The 23,038-nt window shown below is 38.3% G+C and overlaps 1 protein-coding gene across 2 annotated transcripts in view; it reads right to left on the minus strand.

Annotated features, from left to right (window-relative positions):
* The window catches only part of KDM1A (lysine demethylase 1A), a 52,466-nt gene extending 32,064 nt beyond the window's left edge, over positions 1–20,402 (minus strand). Inside the window, exons 1-3 of one of the 2 annotated variants that reach the window (XM_081144893.1) lie at positions 19,902–20,401; positions 13,443–13,608; positions 2,194–2,253 (exon numbers count right to left, since the gene is read on the minus strand). In XM_081144893.1, the coding sequence (XP_081001019.1) occupies positions 2,194–2,253; positions 13,443–13,608; positions 19,902–20,246 (571 nt within the window). In that variant the 5' untranslated portion in view covers positions 20,247–20,401. Of the gene's footprint in view, positions 1–2,193; positions 2,254–13,442; positions 13,609–19,901 lie in introns of both variants that reach the window. The other variant, XM_081144894.1, reaches the window with a different exon arrangement.
* Between the last annotated feature and the right edge of the window lie 2,636 nt (positions 20,403–23,038).

Genomic DNA, 23,038 nt, shown 5'->3' on the forward strand with positions numbered 1-23,038 from the left:
CTTTCTCTGAAAACATAGCAAAAGTAGTTAAATTATTTAAGGGAATAATTTAGACCTTTCTGGATAAACCAATTATAGAGGCAGAAAAGGGGAGGAGGAGAGGTAAAGATATAGGTCTCTTATTCCACAGATTCATCCGCCCCCCCAGATTCTGATATGACAATGGCAGCATCTTAAGAGTAAGGAAACAGATATAAAAATTCAAGAGAAGAAAGAAGGCCTCCAGGAGAGTTACTTGCCTTTAGCCCCCGTAAAGTACATAAATTAACGATAACTAGGTTTCTAGCTGAAGATTGAAAACAAAAGCCTGACAGGATCTACATATTGACTACGTAAAATCAGTAAACTATAGATGCACCATGCTTCTGAACATGACAAGGACCTGAAGGGAGATCTTGAAGGGTTCAGAATTAAGAATGAGGGAAAGGAGAGAAAAGAAAAAAAGAGGAGGATCATGAGATTTCTTATGCTTTAGGCGTTTTACTTATAGGGCAAATGCACACTTTAAATGATCCTATGAGGGAGTGTGTAATGAAAAATCTATGCTTAAGGAACAACACCTCTGGGTTCTCACTCCCCCCACTGCTGGTGTATCCCTAGTCAAGTCATTTAACTTTGTTTCAGGTCCTAATCCATAAAACAGGGGTGATATAATACTATCTGTTTGTCTGGGGAGCTAGACAAGATGACCTCAAGTTCCCTTCTAACTTTTAAGATTCAGGATATATACACCAACTTGATTTGGATTTTAAAAAGTCAAGATATGATCCTGGTCCTAAGACACTCATGAGGGTAATTGGCCTTAAGAATGTTGATCACTTATAAGTACGTTTCTGATGCTGATAGATCATCGTACAAACACATGCTTCTGAACATGACAAGGACCTGAAGGGAGATCTTGAAGGGTTCAGAATAGTCACCACCATTCCTGGAAACACTTAAAACTCATGTTCTACTAACATTAAGTCTGTAACACCACCGTTTAATATGAAAGTTTGCTTTTACTTTCAGCAATGCAATGTATTGTTTATTTCAGCAAAAGAATAAATTTATTCCCATAAAAACAAAAGGCAACAAGAAAACTCAATATATTTCTTTAAGATCAAAGCTCTAAAGGCTATCCCTGACTCTCAACAATTCCATGGAAGATCCAATTGTGCATCCTTTGAAGAAAAACATTCTTGAAGGTTAGACTCTGAATGAGGATTTTAACTCTTCTCAGATAACCACGTACTGGTTATCAACTGCCAATTCTTGGGCTAGCATTTAAAGAAGTCTGTTTCTAACATTCTGGAACCCCTAAATTCTAATTTCTGTATTAACACTGAATTATCTTTGCTCCAAGAGTAAAATACAAATACTCCCTCCCTGGACCTGCTGTACACAAACTACAATAGAAAATTAATTTTAAAGTAGACGTAACAACTGAAAAGTGACAAACTACAAAAATAAAGTAATGCCTATCCAATTCTATCAAAACGTAAAAGCAGCCTTGACACTGGAACACAAAAACCTTTTTGAAGAGGCAAAGGATGAAACCCAGACATACTACTTTGGATTCCTGGACCAAACCTGAACTGTACCAAATGGGCCCTAGAAATAATTTAACCTTTTACTCTTTCCTAGAAGTAAAAATCTCAGTTTGGTCTGGAAATATAGAGCATTTCGAGACTTTTTTTAAATAATTTTTTTTTCATGTGAGAAATAAAATGTTTAAACTGCAAAATAATTAACTATGTAATGCTAGTTGAAAAAAATTTACCCAACTCTATTTCTAAAAAGAGTCACTTGCCTGAATAATTCTTGCCTAGTCCTAGAATGCCGTTCTGTCCTTTTTTTTTTTTTTAAGACTTTCAGCCTATGAATTCTCCTCTGTGTGTATACAGCTATATTTCTTTTTAAAGGTCCCACAATTCCTAAGTCTATCTATAAAAGCTGTTGGGGAGAAAAGTAGCCGCCATCTCCTTAAAAACAATAAGAGCAGAGGGCTGAGATCGGCCTGAGGACTTCAAAAGGTTTTGCTTGCCTTTGTTCTGGCTACTCTCTCTCCTAACACTACTCTGTCCTGTGGGTTAAATGTCCCCTGCGCTTCTGGCTAAAATGTGGATACCACAGCCAAAAACACTCGCAAGCATCAATCCCTGACTTGGCGGCTCTTGCTACTAAGTGGCAAGCATCTAATGCCACCCTCACCTGATGCTTGGCCGTCTCCATACCCTCCAGAACTGTCGTCTTGAAGTCCTCCTGCTTGCCCTGTGGAAGGAAAGAGGAGAACTCAGGGACCTTACTCCATAAATTGAGATAATATCTGGACATAAAGGCCTAATAGTTGGTGACTATCAAATTCACCACCAACTAGTAAACCCATATTCAGAGAGCTCCTTTGGAATCAAGGCCCAGGGAATCACATCATAGTCTTCAAAATTCTGGTCAGGAAATTTCAACTTTACACACTGATTTTTGTTGAAAGGTACCAAAACAAAGTACATAGTATTTCTAATTGCTAAATCCTTGCTGTCAGTCTTATTTCATAGTCAAGGTTGGATAGGGGGGAAAGGGGATTCCCAATGTCTTTTACTACTTGCTAGACTGAGAATGGGTGTGACATGGGCCCTGAGATCTGAGGTTGCAGCAAATCAGCATCCGCTCAATATCTCTTTACCTTTACTTTTCTATCTAAAATATATATATATATGACAAGTAAAAGACTTATAATTTTAATGAAAAATTCTCCCTTTGACTTCAAAGCAGGGTATGTAACAAAATAATTCAATTCCAAAAAAGTTTTACTATACACACCAGACTATGCTAGATCTGAATATGCCAGTGCTTCCTTAGTAAAACTTTAAAACACACTTGCTGTCATATGCTAAGTACAATAAGCCTGCTAAGAAAATTTCCTCATTGATTAATGTGTAGAAATAACTTCAAGAAAAGTATCACAGCTTGAAAGTTCAATCTGAGAAAGTCAGAATAGATCATCTTTCAGACTCTTCCAAAATCTATCACCAAGACATATGCTACGATCCTCTTAAACTGAGCCACCTGGTACACTATGGGAAAATACACTGTGATCTTTGGAAGATATGAAAAGACCACCTGGCAATCATCTAAAAACTGGACAAGCTTCACTGAAACAGTTTATTTTTAAAGAATCTCAACTAGAAAGTGGATTAATTATTCTACCATTTTAGTTAAAAGGAGTAGCAAAATGAAACTAACATAGCACCCTTACTGTAAGAATGCTTATAGGTCAGTGAGCCTTAGAATGATATCTTAATCTCTAAGAATATGAAGCTGTTTAGATAGAAATGATTTTTGACAATATTCGAATGTATTGCTAGAAGGTATGTGCTCTGCTTTGAAGGTAGAATAGAATCTCATTCTAAAATTACAGTATCTCGCTATGCTCTTATTTGAAGGGCCCTTTAGGTTTTAAAAGGTTATGCTTCTCAGAAAAGGCACAAGGCATGTGGTTTGTTGTTTAAAGCCTTTGGAAAAGGGCATATAATTAAGAAGAGATGACTCCAATTATATATCCAATCTGCAAACATAGCTTGAAAATGCAGGCTCTACATTTAAAATTTAAATTAAAAATGTTCATTCTTAGTAACCTCTGGAGTCATGAAAAATCTTTTAAAGTTAAAAAAAATTGTTGTCATTATTTTGTTTACTTCCAAATAGAACCAAGCTAGGTCAAAAGATTGAACTGTACTTCAAAAAGGGAAGAGAGGGGGCCTTGGCCGGTGTGGCTCAGTTGGTTGGGCACTGTCCCATGCACCAAAAGGCTGTCAGTTCCATTCCTGGTAAGGGCACATGCCCAAGTTGCGGGCTTGATCCTTGGAAGGGGGTGGGCAGGAGGCAGCTGATCAATGTTTCTCTCTCCCTCTTCCTCCTCTCTCTAAAAAAATCAATAAAAGTTTTTTTAAAAAGGGGAGAAGGGCGCAGAACAATAAAATAAATATGGTTTCTAAGAATAACATTTAGGCATTAGGAATAATACAGTTCCCCTCTCTCAAATTATATTTCCTAGCTTGGCAAAAAATAACAGCAACGTTATAAAGGCATCTAGCCACTTCTAAAAAAATAAATAAACAAAAACAAAAACCTCTTTTGAGCCAGTCATGAGGTCTGGATTACTTTACCCCTCCTTCTATGGTTTTCCTCCTTTTCCCGCTATTTGCCATGCAATCTGCTAATTAGCTTATTTTAACCTACTGGTAGCTCTTGACTGATTTTTTTTTCCTGTCAATAATACTTTAAATAGAAATATGGACTTCTTACCCCTGACTTATGTGATTAAAAGGTTAACAAGTTGCTCTTTTACAAACTAGGTAGGGCAGTCTTTTATAAAGATACTGTTTTTGATAAAAGATGTAGGAGTATAAAAATCCAAAGTATTATTTATGCTGAGAAATAGGAGAAAACCAAGCAGAAGTTGATATAAATAGGTAAGAAATGATGGAAAACAAAACAAAAAGTGCTTAAAATTAAGCAAAGGAACAACGAATTTGTCTCTTCACTTGATTAAGATTTATAACATGTTTGGAAGTAAAGATGAGGTTGCTATTTTTTCTCTAATCATAATATACTCATGAGTACTTGAGGGTCCTATTTCTCCAAAGACATCTGAAAACCTCGTCATCTTTATTATTGGTGTTCTAGACCAATTCTTGCATCATTCTTAAAAACAGCACACATACAAATATCTGCAGCTAACTCTCCATCTGGGTAGTGTCCCTGATTAAAACATGTAAAAATGCTACATTCATTTGCTCTTTGGGTCTTTCCAACCTGGGACTCTGCTTCTGACAGCGACACAATGACATGGAACAGCAAGCAAGTACAGTTATCTTCCACGAGTTCAAACAAAAGCAACTTTTTAATATTACCATGATTTTGGCACCACTTCGCAGGCTTCCTTTTGTTTTCACACCACTCCCTCCCCCAAGTTTGAAGTAGAGATCCTTAATTCAGGTTATTTATGCCTATCTTCCCAAATTGAAAATGAAATCTTTTTATTTTATCTTACATAGCAGCCTTTCAATTTTCCTCTAATAAACCTGCAGATCTGTTAAGTAATTCTTGAATGGTTAAGTATTTTAGTTATAGTCACACTACTGGATCTTTTCTCATCTTGATTCAAATTCTCAAGAGACCACACTTCCAATATCTTAAAAGAAAACCTATGATGACTTTCAAATACTTTTATGTGGCAAGCATGGATGGAAGAATCAATAGTTTGTTGTTCTCGGGAAAATACTGACCATGACCCTGAAGTTCACATTTTGACTAGTTTCTTAGAATCATATTCAAACTGATAACTTTTGTAAACATCTGAGAAACTTCTAAAGTTCTAGGAAACAAAAGAGTTTTTAAACAGAAAATCAATTTCTCAAAATTTATTTAATCAAAATTTTACCAAGTTTACAGAATAAAAATGACTACCAAACTACTGATTACAATCAAATCTGACAAATGGCACAGAAAAAAAATCTCAAAAGTTAAACCCATCTTTGAAAACAAAAATTTCCATTATTTTAACACTCAGGTGAGTTTATTTAATAATCTCACTAACTCAGTGTTTACTGAATAGCCACCCCAAAACTGCCAAGCACAAATGCAAAAGTATAACAGGTTGAGACCCTATGTTAAAAGGACTTATAATCTATTGGAGAAAGAGGAAATATATCCAGAAACTTTTTTAAAAAAGGAAATGAGAAGCTAACACAGGCTTGGGGAACTGGTCTGAAGAAATCCAGAGAGATTTGGATAGACTGTGAGGCAGTGAAAGCACCAGCATGGTCCACAACTTTTACAAAAGCAAGGAGAAAAGCCCAAGACATGGTATGTACGGAGAACCAGTTCCCCACATAGTGAAGGAGATGGTCTCAGAGCAGTGGGAGATCAAGCAGGATAGGTAAAATGGGCCACCTTCAGTGCCCCAAACGGAATTTGATCTTAATAGTAATGGGGCAGAACTGTATGATCTTTGTCAGGAAAGCAGCAAAACAAGTGATATTGTAGTTAAACAAATCTGGTCACTTTGTACCAAATGGATTAGAGGGAAAAGGTGACCTAAATAAGTAAAGAAGATAGACGGGAAGTGAAATCCACTAGAATGAAAAGGTAACAGGGAAAATGGATAAGGCATAACCAATCAGAGGCTGTACACAGGAAAATGCGACTTTACAACAGACTTCATAAAAGAGATAAAGGACTTTCAAGAGGATGTCAGGTTTAAGTTCAGGAGAGTGGTGATGGAGTAGACAAAATGGGAAATTTTTTTTGAGAAAGGGAGTGAGTTATTGGTGACCATCATTGCCACTTTGTGCTGCATTCCAGTCCTCTCTGTAGTGAGAGGGTGCTTTAGAAACATCTTGAAGTATGTTACTCCTGGTGCATCTCTTTCCTGCAAATTTCCTGACTATGATTCTTGGTAGAAGAATAAATCATCTATAGCAGTTCAAAGAAATGCAAAGGAAAGTAAATTGGGCTCACAAAGGTTGACTAAACTAGCCTGAGGGGTTCCTTTGAAGCACATTAGAGGAATTTAATACAGCTAAAACTGCTCAATACTCTCCAACAAAATTATCCAAAATGTAATCTATGGGTTCCAACTGGAGCAGCAATCCTAAAATTACACCCTGATTTAAAATACTGAACTAAAACATACAGCCTGAGTAAAACATCAATCCACCCTATTCCTGGTTCAACTCTGTGTTTACAAATACAAGATGTTTGTACACAAAGGTGGGATTCATATTTTCTCATCTGATCCTCATATCAAGCCCTATTTTACAGGTGAGAAAATTCTCATAGAAAAGTATCCTGTTCCTATATTATACCATGATCGGACCAAATAAAGAATGGTAGCAAAATGAACTCAAGAAAATTATAAAAACAAAGTTGCTCAGCTATACAAATTGCTATTTTGCCTTAATAAAAAATAAAACAGCCCTAGTCCATTTGGCTCAGTTGTTAGGGCGTCAGCCCAAGGACTGAAGGGTCCTGGGTTTGATTCTGGACAAGGGCACATACTTCGGTTGTGGGCTTGATCCTGGCCCTGGTCAGGTGAGTGTGGGAGGCAACTAATCAATGTGTCTTTCTCACATTGATGTTTCTCTCTCTCTCTTCCACTCTCTCTGAAAAGCAATGGAAAAAATATCAAGTGAGGATTAAAAAAGTAGTAATAAAAAAGAAAACAAAATAATCAAAGAAATGAAATCATTAGGAAAAGCAGCCCAGTCTCTCAAAGACCAAACAAGTAGTATCTGATTAATTGGTTCTTATCAGTCAAGAGCAGTAAACAGTTGAAAGGATCTCAAACTGTGTCATAAAAGCCCAACTTCACCTTTTCATGCTTAATGTAAAAGTTCAATTTGGGGAATAACATTTAAAAACAACTTGAATTCTCACCATACTCTGAACACTTTTATTGTATTGTTTCTTCACTACAGTCAATTCATTGTAAACCTAAACTAGACTGTGAATTCTTTGTAGGAGGCCCTAGTCTTCAGTTTTGAACCCTCAGAGCCCAGCACTATGCCTAGAACAAAGCACTGGAGTTCTACAATTCATGTGTGGAATAAAGGAAATGAGGACCCACCATGTCTGGGGGAATCTTATTTTGTGCAGAAAATGTCCCTATTTTAGTTTTTTAAAATGTTCCCCTCCATTCTATCCATTCCCACCCTTTATGCCTCCAAATTTTTACAATGTACTGTTTAAGAGTATTTTGCCTTCTATTCACATTTACATGTACATTTGCACCTCCTAATAAACTATGAATTACCTGAGAGTAGGGACTATGTCTTGTATGGTAATATATACATATCTTGGTTCATTTATGGTTATTTCAAAGTAAAAAATTTTGTTGAATGGATCTAGATTACCTTATCAGCCTATGAAATTTTTTCCCCTCAGCCCTCCAGGAAGCATAGTTCCAAATCAGAACGCCGAAATGATGCTACATATGCTTCCTACCCCCAAAAAGGACAAGAAAATTAATCCTAGGTCTATTCTGTAGATGTATGCATCATACCTCTTATAATGACAATGCAAATGATTTCAGGCACTTGACAACTAGCAGGCCAAAATGGCAGCATAAACAATTCTGGCAGGAATGAAATTCCCAGCAATTTCTAGAAATCTACAAAAGAAGGTCTCCTGCTGGTATGGGGGTGTAACAGAATTCTGTCTTTCCTTTGGAGGTAATGTGAGTCAACTGTCACTGAACCTGAAAGCTACTCCTGCTCTCTTCTCTGCCTGCACTTGCAGGCAAAGTGAGAGAAAAGCTTGATAAGCCTCTTGAGAAATAGTTATAGCATGTGAAAAAAAATTATTCACCTGAACTCTGACCATGTACCTATCCCATGCTGCCAAACCCAGCACTTGTACTGGCTGTATGTAATCAGTGTGACTGCCTCACAGGGGAGATGAGGACACCTTATAAACAAATAACTGTAACAATATAAAGACCACCTTACGACTATTGGAACTACTGTTTTTTTTTTTCTTTTTAAAGTAAGGAAACCCATCTTCAACTCTTCTCTGGTCAAATTCTATCATACCAAGTTCTAAAGGATGGTTCAAAATATTCTGCCTTTTAGATTTTTGCTGTAGTGAATACGCAATTCACCAAATTTTTGGTCACTGATCTTTTGTCATATGGATAATTTCATATCAGTGTTTGTAATCAAATTTCATTGAATTTTAAGCTAAGTTCTTTTACCCATACACATACATTTTGTATATTTTCTATAATTTAGTATTTTTACTAATTCTGTTACATCTCCTTTTATGTGATTTCAAAAAATAGTTTTGACCTACAGTATGACCATTATCTGAACAGGGCCCCAAGATTAAAACCATACAAATTTGCTTTGGTCAGTGTTGCTCAGTGGTTAAAGCATGGGCCCGAACACCAAAGCATTGCAGGTTCGATCCCCAGTCGTCAGGGCGAGTGTAGGAGGCAATCAATCAATATGTCTCTCTCACACTGATGTTTCTCTCTCTCTCTCCCTCCCTTCCTCCCACTCTTTAAAAATCAACGGAAAAAATGTCCTTGGTGAGGATTAACAAACAAAAAAAAGAAAACCACACAAATTTCAGCCATACCAATCAATCTCTCTCAAATGATTTTTGTAATTTCTTTACTAGTCTATATCTCTTCCAAACACACACACCCAAAATTACCATGCAAAACAGAGGAGAGCAGGTACTTTCCTTTGTTTATATTCTTAAAAGAATTCTTTTTTAAGAATATAAACATGAGATAAAGTGATTCTTCCCACAGTCATTGAATAAAACCGATTATAATACAGAACTGTCACTGATCAGCTACCACATCTAATAATCCTATCTAACAAAATCAATTTGAAGAGTTAACTAATAGTTTAATGAAGCCTTTCAGCTTCATTAGAGTATTAGAACATCACTGAGCCTGGAAAAATGGTACACATACAGACACATGCTTTTTTTCCAAACACCTTATGTCTCTACTGAGACATCTATTAACTTGACGAAGCCTTGAGAAAGGCATCTTAACAGCCCATTTCAAATTTCGCTTCATTTATTTTAGAGTTAAGTTTCCATAAAAGTCTTAAGCTATACACAACTAAGCTATTTCTAACCCAAGATGAAATAGATCTTCACAAACCAGTTCTTAATGAGTTATCTAAAAGGAAATTTAAATGCAGGAACTACAGGGAGGTTTTTCTGGAAAATTTCAACTGCTGAAAAGCAGTGAAGGAAATAAAAAAGCTAAGTGCTAGCAAAATCAGTTAATACAGTAAATCCTCACTGAGGAATAACCTAAGGTACATAGTATAACAACTGAGTCAAAAAAGGAAAAAAGGACTTCTCCAATAGAAGGCTACTTTGACAAAGGGGCAATTATTCTAAACCAGTAGTCCAACAGAGATTTTACTCTATTTTATAGATGCTCCACCATTGTGATACTACTCATGACCAAACACTCAATTCCAAAGAAAACCTGTTCAGGTTCAGTTGCCATGGCCTAAAAAATAACAAAAACACTTTCATCTTGATAGAAAATTACCAGGAAATAAAATAAAGCCGTCCTTTGTTAAAACAAATATATCTATAGTATATAGTAAATATAAAAATACACGAAAATATTTAAGAAAATAAATTAGGTAGATTTTAATTATAAGCAGTAAAAATGCATTATTCACCCAGGTGACTACCACAGGGCTATATGCCACATTAAGTTATAAAAAAATTGACAAATCTAAAAACAATCTTTAAGCCAGAACAGAGAACTTCTTCCCAATTAAATAAATCCAAACAAACGGAACCCCAAACATCATTTCTATAAAAATTCGACTTTGATACTGAGAACATTTTTCCACTGACCCAAATCCACTAAACTTGATTATCAAAATAGCCTAAGTCATCTGTCCAATCCCAATCTCTATACTCCTTTAGTTCACCCTTATAGGGCACATTAGATTGATTTTTCCAAGACACTTTGGTACATCAGCCCTCAATCAGTGCTCCCCTGACCAGATCCCCCCAATTTCTGAAAGGACATCAAGTCCAAACTCCTTAGCCTGGTGACTAAAGCTCCAACCTTCCTTTCTGGCCTCCTCTCAGAACGTTCCTAAAGGAATCTTCTCCAGTCAAATCATTTGACCCACTGACTTCAGAATACCTTGAGCTTTCATAATTAACAAAATATTTTATTCTTCTTAACAATGTGGGAAGCAAAGCAAAATTTTCTAAATAAATTTAAAACGTGGTAAGAATGAAATGCATTCAAACTTTACTTATAGAGCTTAAGAGAGTAACTTAATTTCTAGTTACTACCTAAAATGACATGAAGAAAAGCTCTGGTAAGAAATCAGACCCACCTGGCCACAGTGGCTCATTTGGTTGAGTGTTGTCCCATGGACCAAAAGGTCGCTGGTTGTTTTCAGGTCAGGGCACATGCCCGGGGTGCAGGCTCAATTCCCAGTAGGGGTTGTGTAGGAGGCAGCAGATTGATGTTTCTCTCTCTTTCTCTCTCTCATCAATAAGAATATATTAAAAAAAAAAAAAAAAAAGAACCAGACACACATCTTCTCGCAGGATTTTAAGATATCCATATGGTAATGCTCCCAATTCAATTTTTGAATAAAGACTGAAGTAGAAGAACTGGTTCTGATAAGACAAGAGATTTGGAAACTCTGGATAGTTTCTAAATACTTGAACTCACCTGATGATATTTTATGATTCACTATCAGGGCCCAAGCTATTTCTAAATTATATAAGCCAGTAAACTGCATCATTACTTTTCTGGATAAAGGATTTCTTTAATTCACCCTGGACATTCCCCCCCCCCCATTTAAGTTGTTTTAAAGAAAAAATAACTTTATTTTCATAACCACATATAATTTATTGGCAAGTTTGGGCTGTTATCTCTGAGCACAGATGATATCCTAAACTTAATAAACAAACCTTTAACTTTCCCCCAAAATACTAAGATAATTAAACTAAACCACTGGATTAAAGTTAACTAGAACATAATAGTATAAAGACAGTTCCCCAAATCCTAAATCCTTGTGTTAAGATATTTACTTTTTGTGGGAACAGTGCCTGATATTTATAGGAAAAGACAACCAACCAACAGCAAATAAATAGCTGCTACTCTGAAAAAGAAAACACTAACCCGAGACCCGGTTTAAAATTTTCAGAAGACAAAGAAACTATGTATCAACTTGGTACCTATGGTAAATTAGTTATTTACTACAGATGACAACCACAAAAATGAGGATGAAGCAGCATATCAGAAAGGCTACTGAATAACACCTAAAGCCCTTGAACTAAGAGATGGGCAGCCTCTTGAGTCATGATAGATATCAAAAGGGTTGTCCCCGCATATCTTACTAGCAAGGCTACAGCAAAGGCAGAAAAAAAGAAGGCAAGAATCAAACAATACAGAAGAAAGAAGTAAATAGTCAAGGGAAGAGTTGGAGGTAAGGACAGAAGAAGGGAAGAGAGCTAAATATAAGTCTAGAAAGAGAAGGGAAACAAAAAATCAACAAAAGAGAGGAGGTGCTGAGATACAGAGAAGGCTTCATTTGCCTCAGGAACATTAGTCCTAAAGGTAATATATACGCTCCCAATGAGGCGCTGTCCAAGAAGTCATTCCAAGAAAGTTTTAGAAAAACCATTTCTAAGAAAATCTGATTCCTGAGATGACTTGAATCCAGAATCTAATTATCTTTTTCTAAATGTTCTCAACTATATTCTTTTATTACACTTTATTATAATTACTGTAAATTATAAATTTTCATTTTTGAGAGTTTTAGCCAGAATCTGTTTAGCATAGTATTCTAAATCTAAGTTTAAATTAACACCTGACTTATAACCCTCTCAAATTACACACCAGCATGTGTCTAGTGATTTATATAACATCACAGAAGAAAACCTAAAAAAAAAAAAAAAAAAAAAAAAAAGACCAAACTTCTCAAATGAAATATGCCTTAATCTGGGTACCTATGAAAGTCACGTAAAATATAGCATATGGGGTCTGCAAAAAGGATTTTGCTTTTAAAAGGTTCAGGACTAAAAGAATTAGTAAGGTGACTGAGCCTGGAGCTACTGGAAATATCAAAAGCATTTTAAGGAGAAGAACATAGTAAAAATTTAAAGTCAAGAAGAGTTCATGAAATGTCATTAAAGGCAGAAGATATGAAAAATTCATTAAGTTCTACTTTTGTTTGGCCTTTCCAAAACAGACAGGTATCCCTGATTGGTCTGGGTGTCCTCAGTAGGATGCAGGCTAAGGGAATGTCAGTGAGAATTCTTTAAAGGTATTTGAAGCTCTGACTCCAATAATCTTTCCATGTCATAAGATTGTGTGAGCTTATATCTCTTCATAACCTTTTATACCATTCCTTTGACTGGAGGGCTCAATAACTAAATAACAGGTACTTAGTAGGTCTTTTCTTTTTGACCTCAGAATATATTTAAAAAATTTTCACCTGGAAAAGACCCTTCTCAAACTAATCCACATCATGAAAGTTATCTATTTGGTAAATGCATGATTTAGTCAGAATAATTTCTGAACTATTCTATCTCTAAATTCTGAATCAGACGTATCGCTGAAAGGTTTGGCTCTTTGGCTTTGGCTTTCTGTACGTTTTCTCTATTTGTTTATTTTCTCCAACTTTCCAAATGCTTTATACTGACTGCCACTACCCTTCCACTCCCCTTCTTTACTTTCTTCCTATATATGTACAGACAAATAACACAAAGACTATCAGTACCACTATGTACGTATGCATGTGTGTATACATACACTAAGACACACATGGCCAAAGTCTAGAGTATAAACCAAAAATAAAGACATAAATAACACTGTACAATAGGAATAAATCCACTTAAGTCTTATTTCTAAGATAAAACAAAACTGGTTGGTTACTACAACTCACCAGATGGCTCTTCAGGCTCACTTTCATTTTCTTCCTCAGGTGGGGCTTGAGGGGGTGGTGGGGGAAGCTTCTTTTCCTTCTCTGCTTTGGCATTTCTCTCTTCTTCTGAATAATACTCATCTTCGGAGAGGTTGGCCAAGCTTTCATCCATCTCTCTGTACTCTACCTATATGGAGATAGGTGAAAGCTAAATACGGTGAACATCTAAAATCAGTGACTCAATTTGGAACCATGAGTGAATGTGAATTGCTTTTTAACTTTAAATTTTAAGAGAAATAAGCAAATAACAAGGAACAAGCTAGCTTACAATACGTAGCTATTAAAAACAAAATCTCTCGTGAAACAATCATGTGTCAGTTCACATTTAGCCCAATATATCACTTTTATACCACAGCACTGACATTCAGATCAATGACTCTAAGGCTCTCTACAACTCTCAAATTAAAAAAAAAAAAGAAAAAAAAAGTGTGTATTATGTGAGTGGCTAGGGGAGCTAAGAGTTTTATTGAAACAGGGATTGGGTTAGAAAATGGATACAAAATAAATTTAAATTTCTTAATATAAAACAAGCAAGTCCTGTTTTATTTTGGGCTTTTGCACAAAATTTTATTTTGTAAAAAAGGGTTTCTCCACTTAATAAAAACTTTAAAAACCATCTGAAAGAATCACATAAACTCTAAAAAGTAAAAACTATTCCTCTGAGAAAAGGTAGAGATACTTTAAACACAAAGGCCTGGGAATCTCTCATCCCTAAGTAAACTCCTCAAAGACTTCAGAGGTTCTATGACTCCGTACTTACAACCAAGGACATAAAGATGTTCCAAGAGGAGGATATGTGTCAGTGGGTAATTACTCCTGCCTTTACATGAGCAAGTTTCAAATTTACATCTCTAGTCTCTTCCACACGCTTGCTACAATGATCCATTCACTTCCCAATCACCTTAAACCTCCAGTCTTTTTTTTTGTTTTAATCTTTCTTCCTTTTAATTCACCTAGGAAACAACTGCCAGATTAATTTTCCAAATCTGACACATTCAGATAGTTTAACAGATAAACGTCAACCTCTTCAAAGGAGCAAATAAACTCTCAATAACTAGGAAACTTACCTCTAACCATTTTCTAACACACTAGTCAAAAAGTCCTCAATGCTGTTTCACCCACCCCTAACCCCCCTAAAAGCTACTCCCACCTTTTTCTATTAATCCAATGCCTAGAATTCAAGGCCCACCACCTCTGCATATTATTCTCTAACTATTCCAAACTCACAACTACATCCCCTGCTCTGAATTCTCACAGCTCTATGGTCTCACTTCCTAGTCTAGTGCAGTGCTGTCTGATGGAATTTTCTATGATAATGGCAATGTTCTGCATCTGTGCTTCCAACAGGTAGAACTAGCCACATGTGGCAACTGAGCACTTAACACCTGGCTAAGTTTAAATTTAAATTATAAGTCCAGTTTCCTCAGTCATACTAGTCACATAATAACTGTTCAATAGCCATATGTGGCTAGTGGCTACCATCCTAGACAGCACAGATCTAGTGCGTGGCTCTCTACAGCCTAGACAGGACTGTACAACCTGAACACTACTGATCCCTCCAATTTATCTTGCTCCAAGAAAAACCTCATTTCCAATTAAATCCACTTGCCCACTGTTCCCAACGTTCAGTTGTCCACTCTGGCCTCCCTGTTGCTTCTCAAACTACTCTGTGTGATATGCCAAGCATTTTTCACTTCCTTTTCTCCACTGGTAGTACTTTATTATTGGGCACCCACTTGCTATATGCCAGACATGGCAATAAGCATTTTGTTCACATTATATCTAAACCCAATAACCTTACAAGGTAGGGTTTATTTTCCTGGCAAAAATTAGTCATAGAAAGAAAATTTAACTCCGCTCTGGCAGAGTAGCTCAGTTGTTTAGAGCGTCGGTCTGATTAGGCCAAGGCTTCGAGTTCTATCTCAGGTGAGGGCACATACAAGAAGCAACCAATGAATGCATAAACAACAAAATCGATGCTTCCCTTTCTCTCAAATCAATAAAAAAAGAAAATTTAACTCCAATAAGCCCATCCTTTTCTAAATTCTGCCCTTTTTCAAGGCCCAGCTGAAGGACACCATTCTGGAAGCTGCATGGTGTTCCTAAAGTCACAACCCAATCTACCAATTTCAAACCTTAAATATTTTGCCATAATGTTAATGCATACACACGCAGAGGTGAATTTATTTTGATACTAATGAAACAAGCTTTAGGGACCTCCAACTGAATGGACCCCTTCCAATATCCTGAACCTAATTTTGATTACATAAATATATAATTTTTAAAAAGAGGGTTCTCAAAACTGAAAAAGTTCCCAGGCCAAAAAACACAGATATATCCCTTGTATACACCTCAAACTTCTGAAGCAAATGTCTGTCTTCACTGGATTCAGCTTGCTTTTTACTCCTATGGATACTCTACCCCTAGAGATCTGTGTCCTCTGGCTCCCAAGACTGGCCATGAATAGGTGTTTCCCCAGTTCCTTATTTCCTAGTTCCTCCCCCAAATAAACACATAACCCATTTGTCTTTTCAGAGTTTCAGAGCTAATCACAATGGAAAGAGAGGGTAACAAGTATTAAAATAAACACAGGTGAATTACAAAGAAATCTTACATCATGCTCCAAACTGATCTACAGATTCAATGCAACCACAACTAAAATCTCAGCTACTTTATTTGTAGACATTGATAAACTGATCCTAAAATTCATATGGAAGTGCAAGGAACACAAAAGAGACAAAACAATCTTTAAAAAGAACAAAGTCACTAGGCCAGGCATGGCTCGGCGCTTGAGCATCAACCTAGGATCCAGGAGATGGAGGTTCGATTCCCAGTCTGGGTACATGCCAGGGTTTTGGGTTCGATCCCCAGTAGAGGGCATGCAGGAGGCAGCCAATCAATGACTTTTTCATCACTGACATTTCTCTCCCTCCCTCTCTCTGAAATCAATAAAGATATATTAAAAAAAAAAAGAACAAAAGGAAGAACTCAAGCTTCCTGTTTCAAACACCGTGTTAATGGCATAAGAACAAAAATATGTTGTAGAACAGTGGGACAGAATTGAGAGTTCAGAAACAAACCCTTACATTTATGGCCAATCAATGCCAACTATTCAAAGGGGGAGAGACTAATCTTCAACAAATTGTGCTGGCCTGGACGGGCGTGGCTCAGCGGTTGAGCATCGACCTAGGATCCAGGAGATCGTGGTTCCATTCCTGGTCAGGGCACATGCCCAGGTTGCGGGCTAGGCAGCTGATCAATGACTCTCTCATCATTGATGTTTCTATCTCTCTCTCTCCCCCTCCTTTCCTCTCTCTGAAATCAATAAAGATATGTTTAAAAACAAAAACAAAACAAAAAAATTTTGCTGGATATCCACATGCAAAAGAATAAAGCTGAACCCATACCTCATATCATATTCGAAAAATTACTTCCAAAATGATCACAGACCTAAATGCAAGAGGTAAAACTATAAAACTCTTAGAAGAAAACACAGGAGTAAATCATGATCCTGGATTAGGCAATGATTTGCTTAGATATAACGCCAGAAGAAAAAGGGACCAAAAAAGAGATACAATGGACATCAAAATTAAAAACTTTCATAACCACCATAAAGAACTCTACTCAACAATAAAAAGACAAATAACCGAATTTAAAAATGAACCAAGGATCTGAATAGACATTTCACCAAAGAAGATATACAAATGGCCAGTAAGCAAAAGAAAAGATGCTCAACATCCTTAGTCATTAGGGTAATACTACATATCAAAACCACAATGAGATACTTCACATCCACAAGGATGACTATAATAAAAAGACAGATATCCTAGTGTCAACAAGGATACAGAGAAATTGGAACCCTCATATACTACTAGTAGGAATGTAAACTGGTGTGGCTGCTGTGGAAAACTGTATAGCAGTTCCTCAAAAAGTTAAACCCAGAAATACCATATGACCCAGCAATTCCACTCTTAGGTATATACTCAAAAGAACCAAAACCTATGTTCACACACATAAAAAAGTGTACATATAACATAATTATTCATAATAGCCAAAGAGTGTAAAAACCCAAATGTCCATCAAATGATGAATAAACAAAATGTGGCATATTCATACAGTGGGATATTATTCGGCCAGAGTTATCAAGTACCACAACATGGACAAACGTTGAAAACATGCTAAACTAAAATCAGACACAAAAGGCTACATATTATTTGATTCCGTTTATATGACATGTCCAGAATAGGCAAATCCAGAGACAGAAAGTAGATTAGCAGCTATCAGGTGCTTGGGGGGGGGGGGGGGGGAATGGGGACTGACTGCCAATGGTAAAGGTGTCTTTTGGGGAAGATGAAAATGCCCTAAAATTAACTGGGGTGCTGGCTGCACAATTCTGAATACGATAAACACCACTGAGTTGTACACTTTAAAATGCTGAATTTTATATGTGAATTTTCTCAAAAACAAAAAAACAAAACACGTGTTTTTTTTTTGTTGTTTTTTTAAAATATGTCTTTATTGATTTCAGAGAGAGGAAGGGAGAGGGAGAGACAGAAACATCAATGAGTCATTGATAGGCTGCCTCCTGCATGCGCCTTACTGGGGGTGGAGCAGCAACCCAGGCATGTGCCCTGACTGGGAATTGAACCTCCATCTCCTGGATCATAGGTCAGTGCTCAACCACTGAGTCACACTGGCCGGGCCAAAACACATTTTTAAAAAATATCTTATCACATGGGTTTCTGGCCACACTTTCCATTAAAATAGTAAAATTAAAACCCTACTGGGATTCTCTCCTCCATTTCATTTCTGAGAGTTGGGAGTCACCAACCTCTGTGCTTTTCTAACCCATGCTTTGGTAAAAGCCCCCCAAAACCTTTCCTCCTTTTACTTAGCACAAAGTATTCTTGGAAAGAGATTTCTCAAATGGGCAGCTGAATCTGAGGGCTCAGTCTAGGTAATGCTCATCTCAGGAAGCTCCTCATATTGAGGCTATGAGAAGGTAGGAGGAGAGGCATGGAAGCCTCTCCCTCGCAGCCCTAAGGAAAAATCAACCTCCAGATACCTTGATTTCAGACCTCCAGCCTCAAGAACTGAGGGACAATAATGTTGTTTAAGTCACACAAACACATACACACACAGATGTGGGCATGCACGCACACACACAAAAAGAATTCTTCATATACAATGACTTGGTATACCAACTTAAAAATTATATACAGACGGAAAATTTGTTATGCACAAATTACATGAATTGTATAACTTAAAATATTTACTTAAAAATTGTATGTACATATATTTCCAGTTTCTTCAACTGGATCATGAAATCTTCAGTAAAGGCCCAAGTCTAAAGTCTGTACACTTGGGGTAGTGAACACACAACACAATATACAGATGATGTATTATAGAATTGTACACCTGAAACCTATATAACTTATTAACCAATACCATCCCAATAAATTCAATAAAAACTAAAAACAAATAAATACAGCCTGTGCTCTAGTACTGCCCCAGTGCCCTACACACTGTAGGTGGTGTCCCATGTGGTCCTTTGTTTCAGGGGCTGATGATACCTTATCACAACAACAGTGTAGGGCTTACATTCCAGTTCCACCACTTATTTAGCTGTGTGGCTTTGGACAAGTTGATTAAACCGGGTGCCTCGGTTTACTCATTCCTAAAATGGATCTAGCAATAGCTGCCGCTTGGTGTTCAGCAAAAATAAAACGTTGATGACGCTCTAAACACAGCTTCTAGCACCGAGACGTGAGGCAGCTATTGTCTGCATATACTATTCTGTAACAAATCTTTTTCTTCCCACATATTTGTACCTGGGCTCACTGATATTAGCCCTCTTAATCAGCTTCATCTATAAAAATAGACATCAAAAGACCACCGAAAGGATAAAAAAAAAGAAAAAAAAAAAGAGGAAAACTCCTGGCACACATCAATGGCTCGAAAAAATGTTCCTTTCTTTTCGGTCTCTACGGCTAAGACAATTTCAGTAGCATCACCCTACGGCCCCAATGTGCTCCCAGCTAAAACTCCGTAAATATCGCTGAGCAGCCTCCAGGCACATCTGGGGACAAACGAGCGATGCACGTCTCCGACAACACCAACCGTAACTCCACGTCAGGGAGCCATTTTTTCCAGTCGGGAAAACGGCAAGGTGTAAGGAAGGTAACGAGTGAATTAACCCTCCCATCAATCCCTCTTTCCCAGGGGGGCCGGGTCCGGCACAAAGACGTTCCCCTCTCTCATCCAGCTAATGGGAAGGTGGGGTGGAGATGGGCGGGCGGGGGCTCTGGGTGGGCGTGGGGCTCAAGGCCCAAGACCCGGGGAGGGGCTGATGGGGGCTGGACAACCTCGGGAAAGCTAGGCACTGGGATCTGCGGTTTGAGGAAAGGGGTCGGGCCTCACCTTCGCCCGCTTGCGCCGGCTGGTGCGTCGCCCCTCTGGAGTCTCTGCGATTCCCGTTTCCATGGGGGTTGCAGATCCAGGCACGACGGTAGGCCCGGCTTGAGGCCCGGCGGACCCTGGCGGCTCGGCGAGGCCCCCGGGAGGGGAGGCCCGCGGGGGCTCCTTCTTGCGGGGAGTGCGCTCTCCGGCGACCCCCGGCCCGGCCTCCACAGGGCCCGATGGGCCCGCAGGCGGCGCAGCCACCTCTGAGCCATTCTCCGAGCCAGCCGCTGGCCCGGCGCCGGCCTCTGAGCCAGCAGCGGCCGCCGCGGCAGCTGCGGCCGCCGCCTTCTTCCCGGACAACATCTCGGGCCGCCTGGCTGCTGACGGCCGTAGGGGCCGCTCAGTCTGTGGGTCCGTGGGTCCGGGGCTGCCTCGCCTCGCCTCACTTCACTTCTCACAGTCCGCGCTCTGCCACCGCCGCCGCGTACGCACGCGCGGAGCGCGCTCCCGTCGCGTTCTGACAAAAAGGCCGGAGACGCCCACGGCCCCGCCCTCCCCAGCTGCCATAGAACGGCGTCCTCGCGGCTAGAGCGGCACCATGGCAGCGAGAGCGAGGCTTTCCTAGAGCGTCTCCTTGTCCTTTGGAGTTGGCTCCCGCACCATTCTGGTCCTAGGGCTTCTGGGCCAGGCTGCACCTCCGAGGGCGACCGTTTCATCCTAGGAGTTGGATGCACTTGTAAATTCATTCACTCACTCACTCACTCACTCACTCACTCACTCACTCACTCACTCACTCACTCACTCATTCATTCATTCATTCATTCATTCATCAATTCAACCAATATTTATTAATGCTCACTAGGTGACAACAGTTTAATTATGGAGCTCTTGCTTTCAAAGAGCGGACGGTCTAGGGAGGGGAAATACTGAAATGTAACTGGTAGATCATTTTATTTATTTATAATTGTCCTTGATTGTACTGGGGAAATCTTGGAGAGCAAATGACTTTCACGGTAATAAAATGGACAGTAATTAGTATATCCAGTTTTGAGTCCAACAGGATTGGTCTTGCACCCAAGGCTTTGTGCATGCCCTCTCCCCCTGGCACTCCCTCACTTGCGCCTCCTTCCATCCCCTATGCCCACCCCCGCCGCATACATAACATTCTACAACAGGGTAGTTCTTTCTAATGCGGCTGATGGTAGTGGTGGTTTATTCTTTTCATTCCAGGAATCCTTCACTGACAAACACTGGAACAGCCTTTGTGTTCTTCAAGCTTATTTCCACTGAATTATAATTGCTTTTTTAGGTGTCTGTCTCTTCAAAGTATAATTTTCAAAAATGATTCCATTTACATGAAGTCCAAGAACGGGTGAACCTCATCTCTAGCGATAAAATCCAATCAGTGGTTGCCTGGGAGGAGGATGGAGATTGACTGCAAAAGACAGGAGAGAACTTGCTGGAATCTAGAAATACCAGTATAAGCATACTATTTGGATATATCAAGATAAATACCAGAAGATAAATACCAGCTAAAAGAGCTGGAATTGTTTCTTTGAGTCATTGAACTTGAGGGTGGGAAGGGGTGAGGCAAGAGATTGAAGCTTGTTTGTTCTACATCCTGTAGTTCTGTGTGGCTTGTTTGACATATAGTAATTTAAAACTTAAAATTAGATATTTAAAATATGTGTATTCTTTGACCCAGCAGTTCTACTTTCAGAAAAACATTATCTGGAAATATTTAAGTATGTGTACGAAGATTTAACTTCAGTGCTGAAGTTAAATTTATCTCAGTTTGTATATAACAATAAAGGAGAACTAACCTAAAGGTCCAAAAAGTGGTGACTAATAGAATATTAGAATATCATAACCATTAAAATTGATATTTGAGCCCGGCTGGGCATGGCTCAGTGGTTGAGCATCGACCTAGGATCTAGGCGATCAGGGTTCAATTCCCGGTCAGGGCACATGCCCAGGTTGTGGGCTGGATCCCCAGCAGGGGGCATGCAGGAGGCAGCTGATCAATGACTCATCACTGATGTTTCCCTCTCTCTCTCTCTCTCTCTCCTCTTCCCTCTCTCTGAAATCAATAAAGATATATTTTTTAAAAATTGATATTTGAACATAAAGGACTTCCATACAAAATAGTGAACATATGTCAAATATTTATTTACTTATTTATTTATTATTGAGAGAAGCAATAGGATGATACAGCTGGTTCAAAGAAGAATATGAAAAACTGATTAGATAGGTAGATAGATAGAAAATATATGGTCAGTGGTCAGTGAAAAACAGAATGCTAGGAAAACATTGAAAAATATTTTTAAATAAGAAAAAAGTAGTTAATGTCTTACAAGGCCATAAGACTAAACTTTGGGGGTTATCTTTTCTCTCAGATAGAACTCATTTGCATTTATTTGCTGCCCCCCCCAAATCATTTGCAGCTTATCTATCCCCCTCCCCAGAAATACAGGCATACCTTGGAGATAACGTGGTTATGGTTCCAGACCACCATAATAAAGTGAGAACCACAATAAAGCCAGTCATCATCATTTTGCTGGTGGAGGGTCTTGCCTTCAATTTCTAAAAAACACACCTGTGAAGCACAATACGGCAAAACACAATAAAGCAAAGTAGGCCTGTAACTAATTAATTTCATTTTCTTAAATTGTGGTAAAATACATAGGACATAAAATTTACCATCTCAACCATTTTTAAATGCACAGTTCACTAGTGTTAAGGATATTCACATGGCTATGCAAACAATCTCCAGAATTCTTTTCATCTTGAAAAACTCTGCACCCAATGAACAATAATTCCCCACCCCCCTGCCAACCACCATTCTACTTTCTGTCTTTATAAATCTGACCACTCTAAATATCTCATATAAGTGGAATCAAACAGTTTTTGTCTTTTTGTGACTGGCTTATTTCTCTTAGCGCAGTCTCCTCAAAATTTATCCATGTTGTAGCATGTGTCAGAATTTCCTTCCTTTTTAAGACTGAACAATATTCCAATGTGTGTATATACAACATTTTGCTTATTCATTCATCTGTTGATGGATTTTGGGGTTGCTTCCACCTTTTGGCTATCATGAATAATGCTGCTATGGACATGAGTGTGCAAATATCTCATCAAGACCCTGCTTTCGGTTC

The sequence above is a fragment of the Miniopterus schreibersii genome (genome assembly GCF_964146895.1).
Source record: "Miniopterus schreibersii genome assembly, chromosome: 8".
NCBI lineage: Eukaryota > Metazoa > Chordata > Mammalia > Chiroptera > Miniopteridae > Miniopterus > Miniopterus schreibersii.